We start from the raw sequence: 20,117 nt of genomic DNA, 5'->3' as shown, positions 1-20,117 counted from the left end.
GCTACAGCTATTACTGCTAATGACTCTCGGACGCTCTCTTTTCCCTCTACGACATTAAATTCCTCAACCTGGCACCGAGAGCCTCCCAACTACCACCCATGCTCCCCACCAGCCAACTGAGCCAGCCTAACTTTTCATTATCCTTCTAGGTCCTTGGTTCTTAAACTTTCCAGAGCCCCTCTGAGAACCTGATGAATGTCATGAACTCTCAAATGTGAAAAAGGCACATGCACATGACATTTTTATACATAGCATCAGGGTTTATAGATCCCCCTAAAACCTGGGCTCCTGTTAGGAAGCCCTATTCTGAACAAACAGCTGGATCACCTCCTAACCTAAGACCAAGCCCTCCATTTCTTTGGACTTGACGGTTCCTCTGCTTGATCAACCTTTCTCTCCTTTTCCACCCACCTACATCCCATTTTCCCTTTTTAAAGTTAAGAAAGCATCCTATAATTTAATTTGACTGACTTGCTCAGGACTTTGTCGCCTATTATCTGATAGTACTTTATATCTGTCTCTTATTTTGGACCCTGAACTTGTTACCATTAACTTTTTCATTTGTGAGTGGCTTAATTTCATCAATTAAACAGTATGCTCCTGAGAGGCAAGCACTAGATCCAAGCACTAGCAAACCTGTTTTGCTCATCTTTGCAGGCCTAGCACGCATCACAAGGCCTAACACGTAGGAAACACTAAATCACACCACATTTGTTACAACGCATGTGTCTGTGCTTCATTTCTTTTTGAATTTTCCTCAGACCTAGCACAATATTATAGTAATACTAGGCGCCCAGAAAATGCAACAACAATATGCAATTGATTTATTCTAGAAAACTTGCAACTTTTCTCCCTCTCTCTATCTCTGACTCTCTGATAATACACACACACACACACACACACACTCTCTCACTCACGCTTTCTTTTTTCCTAAGTATGAAGTAAGTACGTTCAAGGCAAAAAACTTGGGGGTAAAAAAATCCACACATCAAAAAATAAAAACCACTCAATCCCAACACTCCAAAATATGATCTCTGTTATTATTCTGTGACAGAAAGTTTTCAGGTTTTTTTCTATGCCTGCATATATATATTCGTAGTTTTCTAAAAAGTCAAATAGATTTATACTATATAAACAGTTCAACAGTCTGCCTTTTTCATTTAGAAATATATTACAAACATTTCCCTATGTTGAGTAATATTTTTTCAGCACATGATTTTTTTAAGCTTACATCGTGCTCCTCTACATGAATATTTATGATTCATTTAACTGGTCCCCTATTGCTTAACTAGAACATGTGGCTATTTTTCAAATCCCTCACTATTATAAACAAGTGAAGAACTTTATATCTCCATCACTTCCTTATGAATTATTCCTAGAAATAGCTATAAAATACAAAGGGTTCCTACAATGTGATTTTTTTAAATAAAACTAATAATAAAATTGGGCAAAAGAGGATATGCCTAGGCAATTCACAGAGGAAAAAAAAATCCTAGTGTCTAATTAGGATGCTCGATACACTGTAGTCAGTGGGATGAAAGTGAATAGGCAGAGAGGTCCAGCAGGGTGCACTGGAGAGCAGTGAGCAACCAAACACAGCACGGTACAGGCAGGGCGGGGGTGAAGACAGGTGGCTGGGCTCAAATCACAGCTCTCTCCTTACCAGCTCCCTAACTTTGGGAAGTTTACTTAACTCTAAACCTCAATGTCCCCATCTGAAGATGAGGACAGTAATAATACACACCTGATAGGGTAGGGCTACTATGGGGCTTATACATTATGGCCTATATGAAACACTATCCACGGCACTGTGTCTGGAATGTAAAAGTGCAACACTGTTATTCTTTTATTTGATTCTAAGCCTACACCCTTAGAATTATATGCTCTGATGATTACAACAATAACCTTTATTATACACTTAGCTCTCCAAAAGAAAACTGTCATGAAAAATAGTGATTTTACAAACAACAATAAAGTGTAGAGAACTTTATTGAAAGTTTGATAAATTTATCAAAGAACAACAAAAAAAGTAACACAGATATTATAATACTTCTCACCTATAACACTGCCAAATATTAAAGAGTGATAATTTCAGGGCTAGTGGGAACAGGGGTAGGACAGAACATTCTCATACACTGGGGATGGAATTGTGACCATTTCAGACCAGTGCTATCCAACAGAACTTTCTGTAGTAATGGAAATATCCTTTGATCTGCGCTGTCCAATATGGTAGCCACTGGCCATGTGTGGCTACTGAGTACTTGAAATGCAGCTAATGTGACTGAGGAACTGAATATTTAATTTTATTTCATCTTAAATAGCCACATGTGCTAGTGGCTACTACACTGGGCAGCATAATTCTAGAAGGCAATCTTAAAATGTCTAGATGGTTTTAAAATACATACATCCTTTGTCCCACTTTTGGTAATCTATTCCATAGCAATAAAAGTATTATGGAATGGGGGTGAGAGGAAAACAAACCAAAATAAGAAATATTTACACCTAGAAACAGATATTCACAATCATAAAGAGAATACGTAATTTCATTTATTTAAACATATATATGTCAAAAAATAAATTTGAAAAAACCTAGCACAGAGATTTAATATAAGAAAAAAGTATATATGTCTGTTTACACATGGACAGAGAGATACGTGGAAGGGTGCTCCTAAAATTTTTATAATATTATCTCTGATGGTAGGATTTTTAGGTAATTATTACTTAATTTGTTAAATCTTTTTATAGTTTGAATTTCTTATGACTATGAATTATTTATATAATCAGAAAAAGAAAACACTAAAGTATTTTCATTTGGGAAAAAAAATACTATAAAGGCATTACTGGATCAAAGGATAAACTAGTTTTAAGGCTTTTTTATATATACATAGCAAAGTTGCCCTCTAGAAAGGATGCCCCAATTTCAGCAACCAACTAGCCAGCTCCTCACACACACACCCTTACCAACAGCAAGCATTATAATTTTTTCACCTTTGCTGATTTAACAGGTGAAAAATTGTAACTCTTTTTAACTTGAATTTATTACTAGTGAAACTGCACATTTGTTCACTTGCTAGTTATTTGTATTTCTTTTAGAATAGCATGTTCATATCCTTCGACTTTTTCAAAATTAGGGTGTGTGTCTTTTCTTATTAGTTTGTAAAAGTTTTTTATATATTAAGGTTATCAAACCTGTCCTTTTATTTACATTGCAAATATTTTCCCTGTCATTTGCTTTGTTACTTTGTATCTTATCTTTTTAATATGGAGAAGTTTTCAATACTTATATAACTAAAACCTATTCATTTTCCTTTTATGTTTTCTGCCTTTGGTCATATACTTTAAAGAATCCATCTCCATTCCAATTCCTCCAGGCCTTTGCCCAACAAATGCTAACATCAGAGACAAACATTCGAGTTACCTGAACTGGTCATATAAATATGTGTACTCTGTACAAGTGCTGTGGGGATGCTAGTATCCTCCCTATTACATGTATACTGGTCATTTCACTTTCAAGTTCCTCAGAACACATTAATCAGAGATTAACTTGCTGCCTCCAGATTTGGTACTAGCTGTGCTTCTGGTCTAATCTTAAATTCTTCTCAGAAGTACATAGTACACTTTCAATTACTTCAACAATTCTTTGAAATAATTTAAGATTTGAAGTTTCTTTAGTGGGGAGGGAATGGTTGGACAAAGCCCAAGGTTTATGACAAGCCCTTTTTTCCCTTTTTTAAGTCCTGGAAGAAACATACACTATTGGCCAAAACCAAAAAAATAAGTGCAAACTAAGGACCTCCTTGACCCTGTGTAGATAAACTAGGTAATCACACACCTAGGTGTTTATAATCTAATTAAAAGACAAAAATGTCAAGGCCAGAGAGGGCTTAGAAATTACTTGGTGTTCAACCACCCCATTTTATAGAGTAGGAAGCAATACCCTAGGGGGATAAAGTGACTTAACCAAGGTCATACCAAAAGGTAGTAAAAAGACTCAAATGTTTAGTCCAGAAGTCTAGAGAATAGTACTAAGATATGAAAGGATGGAAAGAAAACATATTTCTGATACACAAAGTGGAAAAGCTCAATGACTGATTAAACTTAGCTGTTTATGGAACCACTATTGAGTCCTCTATGACAGCAACTCTCAAAATTTCATCTACACAAGCTCCACATAAATACTCTGAGGAGAGCTCCTGAAGCAAATGAAAATAAACGGAAGAGACCACGAATTCCCAGTATTCCGGCATTCCCTGGCCTCCAGGTCTCTCGCCCATAGAAAGATATAAACGCAGCTTAATCTGAGATATTTTAGCCTTCACGTGCATTTATTATCATCCTCACTACTTATTAAGATGCTGCCCAGGGACTTCCCTGGCCGTGCAGTGGTTAAGACTGCGCTCCCATTGCAGTGGGCACGGGTTTGATCGCTGGTGGGGGAACTAAGATCCCACACGCGCGCAGCACGGCCAGAAAAAGAAAAAAAAAAAAAAAGACGCTGCCAGGCATGTGATATTATTGAAATGATCTGGGGTAAGGAGAGTGAGATTTTTGATATCACATGAAAACTGCTTGTCTCCAACTTGGAGAATTTAGTAACATAAAAGGCGTTCAGGACAAACAACTCCATATTACAAAATACAAATTAATTATTTAAAGGCACATGTGAACATTAAAGTATCAGACAGAAAGTTATGCATCTTGTAAGTTTAATGGGGGAAATAAATTTTGAAGTGGGCTTAAAGAGTGGGTCATGAAATCAAATCAGGGGTGATGACCAGCATTTTTTTTTTTTCCAAAATGCAATGAAAGAGAAATACCAGGAAAACTGTACATAGGAAGATTAAGTACTGTTCTGTAAAACTTTTGTTTCAATTTTATCTATGTGTGTGTTTACTGGAATGTAATACAAAATAGATTTTTTTTTTTTTACTGTGAGTCAGTTTCAAAAGAGTATGAGAAACAAGTTTAAAAGAACATATGCATATATGTGTGTGTGCATGATTTATATACATATACATATATGCCAAATACACTTTTATCCCTATTAAAGAGTTCGCTGGGACACGTAAGTATGGCTAAAGCTTGGATTATACACAAATCTTATTAGAGCCCTCCTTAATCAGGAGTCCCTCCTTAATCAGGAGTCCTGAAGGGAGAGAGGGAAGTGAAAGGATGGATGGATGGATGAGAATCTGGCTGTTCAGGGACTTGTTTTTACCCTGCTCTCTACCGGAAACATCCTCAGCTTCCTTCCTTCTACTAGATAGATTCAAGAGGTCATAAATACAAAATAATGTGACTTCGAGGATTTGCGAATGTCCACAGGAAACAAGGGGACGCAGCACGCCCGTGCCAGCAGCCCCCGAATAGGGATGTTTGGCGCATACTTCAAACAAGTGAAAAAGAAATAATTTCTGTATTTCCTCTCTTCCTTTCCTCAGAACCACTGTGAGAATGGGCTAAAGAACATTTCAGGACAGTAAAGCCAGCTGTTTACCCAGAGAAGGCGAGCGCCATCGAGATTACTGAGACCAGAAAGCACCCCCGGGGACGTTTACTCAAATGCTTGGGTCAGGATAAGCCGGAGAAAATTCCCACCCTATACATCCACGTCCCGACCCCTCACCATTTGCATCGCCTGTTCCATCCACTTTTCGGTCTCCTCCGCCAACACAGAGCACGCGCCGCCGGTAGTCTGCGTGGACCCTACCTTCGCCTCCATACTGCCCCGGGGCAGCCTCGCTCAGCGCCAGAGGCCGCGGCGGAGGAGGAGCGCTGGCAACGGAACGCGGCGGGGCGGGCTGTCGTTTCCGGGGGAATCGAACTGTGAGGCACTCGGGAGCGAATTCTAGACGGACCTCGGCGCCCCAGGCTAGTGAGCGGCGGCGGCGGCGGCGCGCCGGCAGCAACAGAAAGCGCAGCTGCTCAGCTACAGTCCACGCCCCCTTCCCGCTCCGGTGACAGTCTCTGCGGAAAGTCGCGTTCGTGATTTTTGGAGAGCACCGTGTGGGACGACGGCGGTCCAGCCGGGTCGTCCGTGCCAGGTGACGAAGAAACGTTTTCCTGGTGAACCATTCCTCCTTCCCTTTAGGCAGCCCGCACCCCCGGGGCCTAAAGATGCTGAGATCTACGTGGAATTTTCTGAAACGTCACAAAAAGAAATGCATCTTCCTGGGTACGGTCCTCGGAGGTGGGTGACAGCGTTTTTGGAAAGGGGCATAGGGAGGAGGGGGTGGGAGAGAGATGTCTGTCTTCTAAAATAGAGGTGGAGGGATCATGGCCCAGGATTCGTTCAACCGTGGGACGGGGAACCGGGTGACAAACCTCCAGGATTCTTTACATCTCTGCAGTTGTGAAATTTGTGCCCTTTACCCTGACACTGCCGCTTACTCTTTTTCTCGCCTTTTACTCACCCACCTTGGGAGAAACCACCACAATTTTTTTGTTTGTTTGTTTCTGTTTCAAGGCACCGTTCTCTTACAGACATATTTTTACTTCTCTTCTATTGTTTTACTGTGAGGTTCTTCGTTTCTGTTTGGTACTCCCAGTACTTTGGCATTCACCGTTCGCAGAAGTTTCATAATATTCGAGGGAAGTTAACTAAGGCCTGCACTTCGAGTTCTTGTTTAAAGTTAATTTGAATTTTTGAAAACAGCACAATTGTACTGAAGGACTGGAAGGTATATGCTAGACAAAGAAACACAAATCAATATTTTAGCTCTGTTTCTGCTGTTTTAGAATACAAACTATGTAGTAAATTATGCAGTAAGAAAGTGCTTTCGGGATGTTGTGCAGTCTTCTCAGGATCTTCAAGATTGGGATGAATTCCCACCTAGCTCACATAACTGAGTTGCACAGGCTGAGAGGAGATTTAGAAACAGATTAGATAGCAATCTTGAGAGCCTTTTTCCTCATAAGACACTCACGCAGGGATGTAAAGGAGAAAATAAAAGGTCTTGTGTGATACAGGAGAAGGAAATGTAGGACTGTTAAGAGGGAATTTTTAGCATTTGAGTTTTTTGAGAAGTATTATCACGGACTACATGCTTTGGTTACAGAAATAGTTAAAAACAAGAGCAGAAGTTTCGCAAAGAATTTGGTTGTTTTTCTCTTACTATTGATTATATTCTATTGCCCCGAAACAATTTGAAATTAGCAATACTCTTAGCATCAATAATTCAGCTCTGTTGATTCTTGAAAATTTGAAACAGGCTTCTTGTTAATGAGGCAAGGAGAGTGTTTTTCTCGTCTCTGAGGTCTACCACAGATCGATAATGATTATATGTAAATTTTAATGGCATTCTGTGAAAAATTCTTTATAGATAAAATGTATTTTCTAATATCTTCATGCACTGATATCTAATGTATATTTAAATTACACAAAGACTACTGAGTCCACTTTATTTGTAGAAGCTAATGATTTATGTGTGATGGAAGAAGTGTAAATAAAATATTTTTGCCTCTACTGAAGGAAAGAAAATAGTGTCTCTTTAGCAATCTCAAAATAAAATAGCATACCCCATCAGATTTATGGAACAACCTAATGGTAGATTAGAAATAATCATAGGGGAAGCAAAAGAGTACACTTAAGAGATAGTTATAGGTGTGATGAATTGGGAGATTGGGATTGACATATATACACTAATATGTATAAAATGGATAACTATTAAGAACCTGCTGTATAAAAAAATAAATTTCAAAAATTCAAAAAAAAGAGATAGTTATAGATTTTTTTCAAAAATCTATTGAGAGCTTTATAGTTAGAGATTAAGAGGAATGAGAAAGGGGGGAAGAGGTTCAGAGGAACAGAAAAAGAAAATAATCCTAGTGTTTTATAACAAGAAGGGATGTCAGTCTGAAAAGAAAAAAGAGTAGGTGACCGTGATTGGCATTTGTTTGACCCTCATAGTCTTTCTGCTGCAAGGGAAAGGTCCTATAACATGGTACATATCAGTTAATCAATTTTAAGAAATATTTATCCAGTGCCTGTAGTGTTGAAGGTAATATGATTGGAAATACAAGATTTACAGAGATTTTTAGTAGTAATAGCTACCATTTTGTGGGTGCCCAGTGGGCCCTGTGTTAAGCTCTTCTATTCAGTGGGGATGATGACAGGATAGTTATTGTTGTCCCCATTCAAAACTGTGGGAACCAGAGTGCTAAGGATTTAAAAACTTGTTGAGGGTCCCAGAGTTAGTAACAGGGAAGCTAGAACTCAAACCCAGGTGCGTTAGATCCCGAAGCACATTCTCTTTCCAGACTATACCACTCTGTCTTCATGGACTTTATGGTCTAAAAGGAATGAAAACAAATGACTTAGTTTGTTCAGGCTGCTATAACAAATACCACCGACTGGGTGGCTTATAAACAACAGAAATTTTTTTCTCCCAGTTCTGGAGTCTGGAAATCAAAGATCAGGGTACAAGCATGGTTAGGTGAAGGTCCGCTTCAGGGTTGCAGACTTCTTGTAGTCTCACATGGCAGAAGGGGCTGGGGATCTCTGTGAAGACCCTTTGAAAAGGACACTGATCTCATTCTTGAGAGCCCCACCATCATGCCCTAAGTGCCTCCCAAAGAGTCCCATCTCCTAATACCATCCCATAGGGCATTAGAATTTCAACATATGAATTTAGGGGAGACACAAACATTCAAACCACAGCAACAAACATACAAGTAATTAAAATACAACACAATAAGAGCTGAAAAATGCTGTATATAGCAAACTGGCAGGTAGCCTGTGCAGTTGGAAATAATTAGGAAAGGGCTTCATGGAAGAAGTAGCACATTTTGACAGATTTGCAAACTAGGTAAGAAATCAACTTGCATGCTCAGGAAGCTTGGCCATTCGGTGGTGGGGAAAAAAACTTTAATGTTTGGTCTCTTTGGTTTTTCATTCATTCAACAAACATTTGAATTAGAGGGCCTACTCTCTCTGTATTGGGCTCTGGTGATACGCAGGAATAAGATACAGTTCTTCACTTTGAGGAACTCATAGTGCAGTCCAGAAAGCAGAAATGGAAATAAACAAAAGTAGTACAGTGATAGTATTAGAGTACCATAATAGAGCAGGGTTCTGTGGGAGCATAGAGAGAGAGAATCATGGAGGTGTTCAGCAAGCCTCCCTTAATCCACTGGAGGGACTTCCCTGGTGGTGCAGTGGTTAAGAATCCGCTTGCCAATGCAGGGGACACAGGTTCGATCCGTAGTCCGGGAAGATCACACATGCCACGGAGCAACTAAGCCCACAAGCCACAACTACTGAGCCCATGTGCCACAAATACTGAAGGCCGCGCGCCTGAGAGTCCGTGCTCCACAACAAGAGAAGCCACCGCAATGAGAAGCCCGCGCACCGCAACGAAGAGTAGCCCCCGCTTGCCGCAACTAGAGAAAGCCCACGCGCAGCAACGAAGACCCAGCGCAGCCCAAAATTAATTAATTAATTTTTAAAAAAAGAAGAATCCCCTGGAGTTACAGCTAGCAAAGTAGAGGGGGCACAGCAGGTAAAGGGGTTGCTCAGCAGATTCAGAGACCTTGCTTTTGGTGAATCAAAGTGTATTTCACTATGGCTAAGCGCAGGGAACAAATGGGCAGTGGCAAAAGATAAATTTGGAGAGGTAGCTAGAGTGCAGATTGTGAAGGGCCTTCCTTATTGTGCCATTCTACAGAATTTGGAGCTTCTCAGACTTTAGTATGGATAAAAATCACTGAAGGGACTTAATGAAAATATAGAATTCTTTCTCCGAGATTCTGATTCTTTAGGTCCAGAGTGCAGTTCATTAATTCTTTAATTCATTCAACAAATATTTATTGAGCTCCAATTGTGTACCAATATTATATATTTGGGGTACAGCATCATGTAAGACAAAACATTTGGGGATGTTTTCAAGGAACTTCCTTAAAGGCTACATTTTTAACAAGTACCCCATCAGTAATTCTGATGTAAGTGGAACAGGGGCTGTACATTAAGAAATGATGGCAGGGTGTTGAAGAATTCTAAATATGGCAATAGTACAGTCAGAGTTAAGTTTTAGATAATCACTTTGCATATAAAAGATGGATTGGAAAGGTGTGAGACCAGAAACAAAGGAGAGTTAGGAAGCTGTTAAAACAGTTCAAGAGCATTAATAATCTGGGTCTGAATGAAGACAGTGGTAGAGAAGTGGACTAAAGTGGCAAAATTTAGAAAATATTTCTGAAATAGAATCAGAATAGAAGGGTTTGGTGGTCTTTTGTATGGGAGTGAAGTTAATAGATTATTTTCAAACTCTTATTGACATTATTAACCTAGTAAAATAGAATAGTTATACTGAAGGATTTTCATCCATTAAGACACTAAGTGATGGTTTTAGAAAACCAAATTCGTAATATGGGAAGGCTAGAAGATATTTTGCTTTACCAGCAGTGTTCTGAAAGGGAACGTCAAAACATTTTACGTTTATTTTTTGAGGTATTTAGTGAATGTTTTCATTATTCATAAATAAAGTCATAGCTAAAGAAGAAACTTTAAAGCTCATATAATCCTAGCCTTTCATTTTATGAAGAAATTTAGACCCAGAGAGAGGAAAGACTTGCTTAAAGTTACCTGCCTAGTTGGTGCCACAGCCATCAGTATCTACTCTCTTCTGGGCCAAAATTCAGGCAGCAAGTCAGGTGTATCCTGAGCTCCACATTTTAGGTAATGAATTCTCTGCCTTCGTTCTTACTTCCGTAGGGAAACAAATCGGACAAAATCAGAATTTATGAATTTTGCGAATGAGAGCCTGGGTAAATTAGTCCTTGTTATAGGAATTTACTTCAGTGCTAACTCGAGGAAAATAATGGATTGTGGGATTTTAGCCTAATGCCTTGTATCAGTTTGCTAGGGCTGCCATAACGAAGCACCACAAACTGAGTCGCTTAAGCAACAGAAATGTATTGTCTCTCAATTCTGGAGGCCAGAAATCCAAGATCAATGTGTTGGCAGGATTTGTTCCATCTCAGGGCTATAAGAGAGGATCTGTTCTAGGCCCTTCTCCTTGGCTTGTAGATAGCTTTCTCCTCCCTGTGTCTTTACATCATCTTTCCTCTACACATGTCTATGTCCAAACTTCCCGTTCTTATAAGAATACCAGTCGTACTGGATAAGGCCCACCTTAGTGACCTCCTTTTAACTTGATTATCTCTGCAAAGACCCTATCTCCAAATAACGTCACTTTCTGAAGTACTAGAGCTTCAACATGTTAATTTGGGGTAGGATACACTTCAACCCATAATAATTTATCTTTTAGCTTTAGTAAGAATATACATTTACCAAATAAACACAGTACAGTTAGTTGACCCTTGAACAAAACAGGTTTGAACTGCACAGGGCCACTTACACAGTACATTTGACCCTTGAACAACTCAGGTTTGAACTGTGCAAGGCCACTTATATGCAGACTTTTTTCAGTAAATACTGCAGCACAACAGATCCTCGGTTGAATCCAAGGGCACAGAACTATGAATTGAGCCCACTGTAAAGTTACAAGCAGATTTTCCACCTCTGGAGGGAGTGTTCTGCACCCCTAACCCTGGAGTTGTTCAGAGGTCAACTGTAGTTCCTAAAGTGTTTTTGTCAGACACTGTTGAAAATCTAATGAAAGCAGTGGACCTTCTCCCCAGGAAAACACATAGACCAATCAAATTTACTATTATTCCAGAAAATTCTTAACTATACAAGGGGTGTCATTGCAGCATTTCATTTTATGCTATTATTATTATTTGAGGAATAATAATCATTTTACACATAACTTTTAGCCATCTGTTGTGCAAATAAAATAGAAACAATTCATTGAGAAGTAGTTATTATATAAGAGTTGCCTGTCAAAGGGTTACTTTGTGAAACGTAAGTCAGTTGCTTCATTCTGTTAGTATTATGGCACTGTCTTCAGTTTACTGGGGGTGAATTACAAGAAAGGTAGCTCTGAAGACATTTATATGAATTTTTATTTATTCTTTAAGGAGATTATAATACATTTTTTGCATATAGACATAACAGCAGTCACACTTTATTTCTAATTATTTGTAGCACATACTCTTTCACTGTCTTTTTAAGACATATAACATGTTATCAGTTCATCTGTATTGCTTACATTAGTGAAAATAATTCAGGATACGTGTTTGCTTTGCAGTTCTTAGTGGGCTTCCTCCTTCCCACCTGTGACAAACAGACCAAATCCAATTATTTAGGTCATGTACAATTCTTATGTTCTTTTTTGTTATATTGGAGGCTACAGACAGTCAGAGGTAGGTGAGGATTAGTTACTCTCCTACAGCCTTGTTGCCAGGTTATCATGAAACAAATTCTGGCTCACATTAAAACATCTATTATCAAGCATAGATAAAACAGTATCATAACTTGTTCTATAAGCTCATTGAAATCCCATTGTCCTTTCTTGGTGCTACAACAGAACCATGCATAAACGATTTACCCAAAGCAAATGCAACAGTATTCTAGATGTAGGATTCTGCTGGCCATTTGGTTAACCCTCTTGACTAAGAATCCTTCGAACTAGCAGCGGAGGATCCGAGACTAAGCCATTCCTAAGGGTGAAGGACTTGCTCGTATATTCTTGTTCAAATGAATATTACTAAAATGTTTCAGCTAACCCAGTATCTTAAACACCATTCATTTAATCTGTGAAAAGCCATTTCTGATATTCATTGTGCTAGGTTAGTTGAAGTGCTTAAACCTTGAAATGTGGCTTTTGATCAAATGCTAACTAACCACGCTGGAGTGTTAACATTCCCAGTCAGGAAAACTGACTGCCTATAAGGTATGACCAAAATGTGCACATTTTATATTATACTGTCTGTACTGAAATGTGTCAAAGTAAATTACAGGCCGCAAGACCCCACCTATATTTTTATATCGTAGTGTCATAATTTAGGAATTTTTGTACCCTCTTCACCTTCCCTTTTTCACTTGTTTCTGGTTTTAGATGTCTGCTTGACAACCTACCTTTCTTTTATTCTTCCTTTTAAATTTTTTCTTATATTTTTAAGAAGTATTATATTTTGATTGAAGAAAATGTGTAAACTACAGAGAAGCAAGCAGAAGGAAAAAAATCACCTGCTATCCCACTATTCAGCAATGATCATTGTTTAATATATGTAAGAAATTAAAATCCATCTGTTGTCATATATGTTTACTTACATTAAAAAGCAAAACTTCCAGGATCTTATTTTATCCTCTAACACTATAACATGGATGTTTCCTTAAGTCATTAACTATTTAGCAATGTAGTTTTTAATAGCTATGTAAGAGTCCATTGTATGGCTAGACCATAATGTATTTAAACAGTTCCCTTTTGCTGGACATTTAGAATATCTCCAGTTCACTATTAAAGGCATTGCCTGACTTTGTAGATTTAATTCCTTCCTGTTTCTTTAGACCTAGTCTTTATGTACCCATCTATCATTGGCTTTTAAAATGCCAGTCTCCTTTTCCTTCTCTTCAGGTTGCAATTCTTATACAGTTCTTTAATTTAGGTTCTTAAAATTTGTAATTTTTAGCTTTTCATTAATATAAGCCTCATATTTGGATAAAGTGGGTTAAAAATACTGTTTAGAATTTTTAATACTCTAATTAACTGCATTAATATACTAACTTGTTTTAAAAAATAATTTTAGGAGTATATATCCTGGGGAAATATGGACAGAAGAAAATCAGAGAAATACAAGAAAGGGAGGCTGCAGAATACATTGCCCAAGCACGACGACAATATCATTTTGAAAGTAACCAGAGGACTTGCAATATGACAGGTAAGACAAAGAGAAATATTTATACATGTATAAAGTTGCTTGATGATTTATATTAATTTGCATACCTCCAGGGCCAAAGTTAAAGGAAAAGGCAAAAATGATAAATCTAGCAAGTATTTACATGATTTAACTGAAATACATCATTTAATGTGGATTTGGAAAATCAGTGTAAATTAATATGCAACATAGATGCTTGTTCATTCCTTTTATTTATTCATTCAGCAAATACTCAGAGTACTCAGCACTGGGGAAACAGAAGGTGAACAATTGAAAGAAAAAAAAAAAACCTGACTTTCGGAGTTTATTTACTAGTGAGAGAAAAAGATGATAAACAACAGATAGATGACTTTAGGCAGTGATGACTGCTTACAGGAGAATGAGCTGTGTGAGGGGTGGGTGCTCTTTAAGGCGGGGCAGCCAGGAGAGTCAGGCCACTTTAAGGAGGTGACATTTGAGGAGAAATTAAATGGTACAATGGAGGGAGCCACACAAGATGCCTGTGGTGGGAACGAGCTTGGCGTATTTGAGAAATAGCGAAAAAGGCTGTGTAGCTAGAGTAGCATGAGCAATGGAAGAAGAGTGATAGGAGACAGGGCTGCAGCAGTGGGCCTGATGCCATTGGGCCATATATGTCATAGTAAAGAATTTCTTACACTTACAAGGCATCTAGAGACCTATAAGTCTAACACAGTAGTATACACTCAGTGTTAATCGGTGGTAATAATTTAATCTTCAGAGCTAGAAACCTACTGGGAGGATGCTATAACAAAATCAGCTGCCCATATTTGAAGAAAACAAGGTGTTACGTTATAATTGGCATAACTCCTTGAAGAATTAGTTCTCAAATCCATGTCAAACTTGTTTTTCTTTGTTATTGTTTGAAGCTTAATGCTAGAATACCATTTCTTTCAAGAACGATTAATTCAGAAAAAATTTATAAAGGTAGGTTCTCTTTGTTCAATTTTAAAAGTAGAATATTTTTTCAAGGTTGGAAGAACTTTGTTTTTAGTTCAGTCTCATTTGATAAAGAGGCTGGGATTAAGAAGGTTAAGAGACACATTCCATTTCAGCTGGAGTATGATTTTTTTTTTTTTTTTTTTTTTTGTCTGTGCCATGCAGCATGCGGGATCTTAGTTCCCCTACCTGGGATTGAACACGTGCCCCCTGCATTGGGAGCGCAGAGTCTTAACCACTGGACTGCCAGGGAAGTCCCATGATTTTTAATGTTTGAAATAATAATACTTCAATCTATAAAGCAAAAATTAATCATAAATGCTGTATAAAATGACAACTCAGTTAAGGTACAGGAAGTAAGAGCACAGGCTCAAGCGTGAGGCAGATCTGGTTCTGTTCCTAGTTTTGCCTTGTAATATCTGTGTGTCTTTGGGCAAATCTAAATCTAGTTCTTTCCTCTATAAAATGAACATCATAAAACCCACTTCATAAATGTTTTATGAGAATGCGATAATTCATATAAAGTGCTTGGTACATAATAAATACTCAGTAACTGATAACTTTTTTAAAATTACACAATTCTTTATATCAATATTTAGCGTTCAATGTAGTGGTACTACCAAGGACATTTTAATGAATTTTTAAAGAATAAGAGCAGTCCATTTCTTTTTTTTCTTTTCTTTTTTTTTTAATTGAATATAAGATTCTTTAAATTCTTTAGTGCTTTACAATTTTCAAAAGTTTCACATACATGATTTCATATAATCCCATAATAATCCTTTTTTTTTTCCTACCCCTGTATTGCCCCTGCCCTCTTCCCTCTCCCCACTGGTAACCACTAGTTTAAGAACAGTTCATTTCCAGTTACTACTCAAATTTTCAAAAAATGAAAAAAGCTAACTTCTGGGATCTCAGAATACATCTTAGTTTGACATGGACCCTTGTGTCAGTTTAGGTGCTCTGGGAAGCACAGCTAAGATGGGATTAGATGTGCAGGAGACTGATTAGGGGGACACCCATGCAGAATAAAGAGGAGGGAGCAGAAGTAAGCAAGGAAAGCCTTTAGACCACCGTACGGGTCTGATAGTTGTGAGTAGAATGGGCAAAGGAAGGAAGGTTAGGTAAGAAGAGTCTCTGACTACAGCACGGTTTTAAGAAAGTTTTGGCAGGCCAGTCGGGAGTCCTCAAGCCTAAGTTCCCTGGTAGAGGAGTCCCTCAGGATCGGGTCTGCTTTAGTATCCCCACCAAGCGCTGTCACTGGCTGAGAGCAGTGTAGGTCCAGAGGGGCGGCAGCTGGAGCTGTCAGTTAATTATGCTCTTCCCAGCAGAAGATGCGAGTGGCACATTTCCATGACCATCACACCCCTCAGATGAGTAAATAGCTGATGTAGGCAGTTAAAACTAGAATATGGTGCCCACTAAGAGCCAAAATATAGGTTCACTGAAAAAATTTCCAAATTAACTTTCTGATATGTATTGATAATGGGCTTACAAATCATATAATTAAATTTCTAGTCTTTTGAATAAGATGTAATGGACATACTAGAAAAATTTAGTACTTTTAGGTAAATATAATCAGTTTTTTAACCCAAGAAGTTGGCCCCAACTTGAAAGATAGTATCTAATGGAATGCTTCTGTGCCCTGCCCATTGACTTTACCATCTTCATGATTTTACTAAAGATTTGGGAGAAGTGCTTATTAAATTTACACATGACACAATGCTTGGATGCATAACTGACACCACAAATGAAGTTTTGAGATGCAAAATAGTCTAGTCCCGTTGAAGTGCTAGACTGGGATAAAAGAATTGTTCTGCATTAAAAGTCAATTGTACTGATACAGATTTGTCCAAGCTTGCTTAAAAACAGGATGTATGAGTAAAGATTGGGAATTCTAGTTGAACATAAGCTTGTTATGAACCAGAGTATGATGTGACTTCTGGAAATACTAATTTAATCTTAGACTGCAGTAATGAAGTCTGTGATTCAGCTCAAAGGTAGTTACAACATGCTCTGTGGTAGTCAGAGCACAGGTCCATTTCTGCCTCTCACATGTTAAGAAGATACAAACTGGCACATGTCAGAAGAAGCCAAGTAAGGATAATAATAAAAAGAGCTAACACTTCCTGAGCATTTCCATGTGTAAAGAAGCACTGTTCTAATGCCTTTTATCCTTAATCCTTACAACAGTCCTGTAAGGTAGATCCACTGTCATCCTCAGTTTACAGATGAGGAAACTGAGGCACAGAGAAGTTAAATAATTTGCTCAGGGTCACACAGATTCAAGGCTGGTGAAGGGTTGTCCTGTGATTTGTGGTTGGACTGGGGATGTTTATCATGGAGACCAGGTGGCTAAAGCAAGACATGAAAGCTGTATTCAACTCAATACAGAAACATATTTGTTCAGTGTTAGTACAGATGGCTAGAAGAGAAGAACAGCCTTGTCTGTGGTTGGGTATGCTGAAGTGGAAAGTCAGAAGCTCTTATCTCTCAGGAGAATTATTGAAGAGATTCCTCTTAAATCATGTTGTCATACCACGTAATCTTTAAAGTTCCCTACTAACTCCTTTTTCTGAATGTAGGACTCTAGCGTTGCTTTTTCTTGGTAAGATAAAATACCGTGTTTAGGCTAGATATATATACCACGGGCACTAAGAGAGAAACCACGTTTTACATTGACTGAGCTGCTACTTTAGTTAGTGGTCTAAATAACTTAGGTGATTTAATCATATATCTTGAGGAAATATGCTGAAGCTACACAATGCAGCACTGAAATAAATGTTTAGAGTAGGTTAAAAGCTGGATTTTCTATAGAAGAAAATAACATGGATCTTGTAATTAATATCTTGCCTTGTCAGGAAGTAAAAATCATACACTAAAGTTTTCCCTTTTAGAATATGGCATTTGTAATCTCTTGATATTTTTTCATTTTGTTATCACTACTTCTTTAGTATTAGAAATACATTTTAAATTTATGTATGTACATTTCACCAACATTTTTTATACCACGCATAGAGCCATAAATAAACTCCCATAAATTACATGCAGTCTTTTTTTCCATAGAGTATTATATCTTATTGTATCTTCATGTTGGTATTCGAACAGTAGCCATTGTCAAAACCAGAACTACAGCTCGGCAGCTCTTAATTCCTAGCCTGATGCACTTTTGTAACAAATGCCTGTTACTTTGTCGTATTTAAGAAATAAATGTTTTCTAAAATTAGAAATAAAATGTGAAGCAAGAAGTATAGCTAAAGACAAAAGATCATTTTATTGAATCAGAAATAAACATTTATTGTAAAAGATCTGGAAAAGAAAAAAAAAGAATTATCCTTAGTCTGTAGCCCAAAGACCAACACTGTTAACATTTGGGAATAATTCTTCCCATTCTTTCTTCTACGTGTACTTGTTTGCATCACTATGATCATAACATGTATATGCATAATTTTGCTTCACGTGAGCAGATAAATGATTTATTAGTATGTAACTGGTTTTTATTCTTAATAATAATTTGAAAGCCCTTACCTTCCCTACCAACTCTTGCTAGTTGCTAGTCCTGTCATACAGCCTAAAACAATGTGCATTTCTCAGTGAGGGCAGTCCTATCACTTGTGACCTTTTTAATTTTCTGTTTGTATTATAGTGCTGTCCATGCTTCCAACACTGAGAGAGGCCTTAATGCAGCAACTCAATTCTGAGAGCCTTACAGCTCTGCTAAAAAACAGGTAAATGCAGTTACAGCAATTCTCATTTATACATTGCACTGAAAATTTATAGAATGTAACTGAAATACTTTTCAAAAGTCTTTGTTTTCTTATTTTTCTTTCTATTTAAAGCTTATAATAAATAAGCTCATTTAGAAAAAAATATTTACTTACAATATCATTTAATTCATATTTTGTCCATTTATTTATGTTCTACCTTGATGTGCAAAGTATTTAGGGTGACAATATTTGTATGTATTCTGGTTTTCATATGAAGAGATCTTCTGTCACTTTGACATTTTTTCAGAAATTTAATTATTGAGTACTTAGGGAATGTGTTCCTGAACCAGATGTTGTGAAGCAACAGTAATGTTAAATATTAAATATTAATTCTTTAATATTCTTAAAGAGTTTACAGCGTACTAGCTAAAGCATGTGAACATACATTTTAAATAACTAAAGCATATGAACTTACATTTTATATCATTAACAAATGAAGTACAAATATAACATGAACATATGATAATGATAATTTATCTTACCATGACAGTGTACTGTGTACAAAGCACTTTCATACATAGGACCTTGTATGTGGAGAGTAGTATGTATTGGAGTATTGTAATTTAGTGTGATGCTGTGTTAGTTTGAGAAGACTTCCAGAAGGAAATGGCTTCTTCTTTTAATGAACAAGAAGGGGGGTGGAGGGGAATGGTTTCACTAAATATATTTTAATCATTGTGGCCTTATCGAAAGATATTCATTTTCCTTGTAATCATCCTCCAGTAGTCAGGGGAAAGAAAGTGCTCTTTCTGGGGTGTCTCTTTGTGCCAGGCCCAGTGCTAGATACATTACTCCCATTTAATTTCCACAGTATCCTTGTGAGGCAGATTTTTTTTTTTTAACATCTTTATTGGAGTATAATTGCTTTACAATGGCGTGTTAGTTTCTGCTTTATAACACAGTGAATCAGCTATACGTATACATATATCCCCATATCTCCTCCCTCTTGTGTCTCCCTCCCTCCCACCCTCCCTATCCCTCCCCTCTGATGCAGACCGAGCTGATCTCCCTGTGCTATGTGGCTGCTTCCCACTAGCTAGCTATTTTGGTAGTATATATAAGTCCATGTCACTCTCTCACTTCGTCCCAGCTTACCCTTCCCCCTCCCCGTGTCCTCAAGTCCACTCTCTGCATCTGCATCTTTATTCCTGCCCTGCCCCTATGTTCTTCATAACCATTTTTTTTCTTTAAATTCCATATATATGTGTTAGCATACAGTATTTGTTTTTCTCTTTCTGACTTACTTCACTCTGTATGACAGACTCTAGGTCCATCCACCTCACTACAAATAACTCACTTTTGTTTCTTTTTATGGCTGAGTAATATTCCATTGTATATATGTGCCGCATCTTCTTTATCCATTCATCTGTCGATGGACACTTAGGTTGCTTCTGAGGCAGATATTATTAACTCCATTTTGCAAATAGGAATTTAGTGCTCAGGCAGGTTACGCAGCAAGCTGGAAAATTTCTTTGAAGACATTTTCTGTAGTCAGATAATACCTCCCAAAATAACAGTGAATTTATATACAATTGGTTTGTGTACTTTTTTTGGATGGGGGTATAAATTGTAATATTTTTATTAGAAAACAAATACACAACTTGGAATGGATTTGAG

At 37.6% G+C, this 20,117-nt stretch overlaps 2 protein-coding genes across 6 annotated transcripts in view; one reads left to right on the top strand and one right to left on the bottom strand.

The window, feature by feature from the left end:
* ADAT2 (adenosine deaminase tRNA specific 2) overlaps nt 1-5,780 on the bottom strand; it is a 113,186-nt gene extending 107,406 nt beyond the window's left edge. For 3 of the 4 annotated variants that reach the window (XR_005022177.1, XR_005022179.1, XR_005022178.1), the window contains exon 1: nt 5,627-5,765. Coding sequence is in view for 1 of the 4 variants with exons in the window: in XM_036871685.1 (XP_036727580.1) it covers nt 5,627-5,722 (96 nt within the window). In the remaining 3 variants the exon portion in view is untranslated. Of the gene's footprint in view, nt 1-5,626 lie in introns of all 4 variants that reach the window. The other variant, XM_036871685.1, reaches the window with a different exon arrangement.
* A 55-nt stretch (nt 5,781-5,835) lies between these two features.
* The window catches only part of PEX3 (peroxisomal biogenesis factor 3), a 34,813-nt gene continuing 20,531 nt past the window's right edge, over nt 5,836-20,117 (top strand). The window contains exons 1-3 of one of the 2 annotated variants that reach the window (XM_036871683.1): nt 5,836-6,190; nt 13,651-13,782; nt 18,380-18,461. In XM_036871683.1, coding sequence (XP_036727578.1) covers nt 6,118-6,190; nt 13,651-13,782; nt 18,380-18,461 — 287 coding nt within the window. In that variant the 5' untranslated portion in view covers nt 5,836-6,117. The remainder of the gene's footprint in view (nt 6,191-13,650; nt 13,783-18,379; nt 18,462-20,117) is intronic. The other variant, XM_036871684.1, reaches the window with a different exon arrangement.

The sequence above is a fragment of the Balaenoptera musculus genome, chromosome 12 (assembly GCF_009873245.2).
Source record: "Balaenoptera musculus isolate JJ_BM4_2016_0621 chromosome 12, mBalMus1.pri.v3, whole genome shotgun sequence".
NCBI lineage: Eukaryota > Metazoa > Chordata > Mammalia > Artiodactyla > Balaenopteridae > Balaenoptera > Balaenoptera musculus.
The sequence above is the reverse complement of the archived record's forward strand: the minus strand, read 5'-3'. Positions and strand labels throughout refer to the sequence as shown.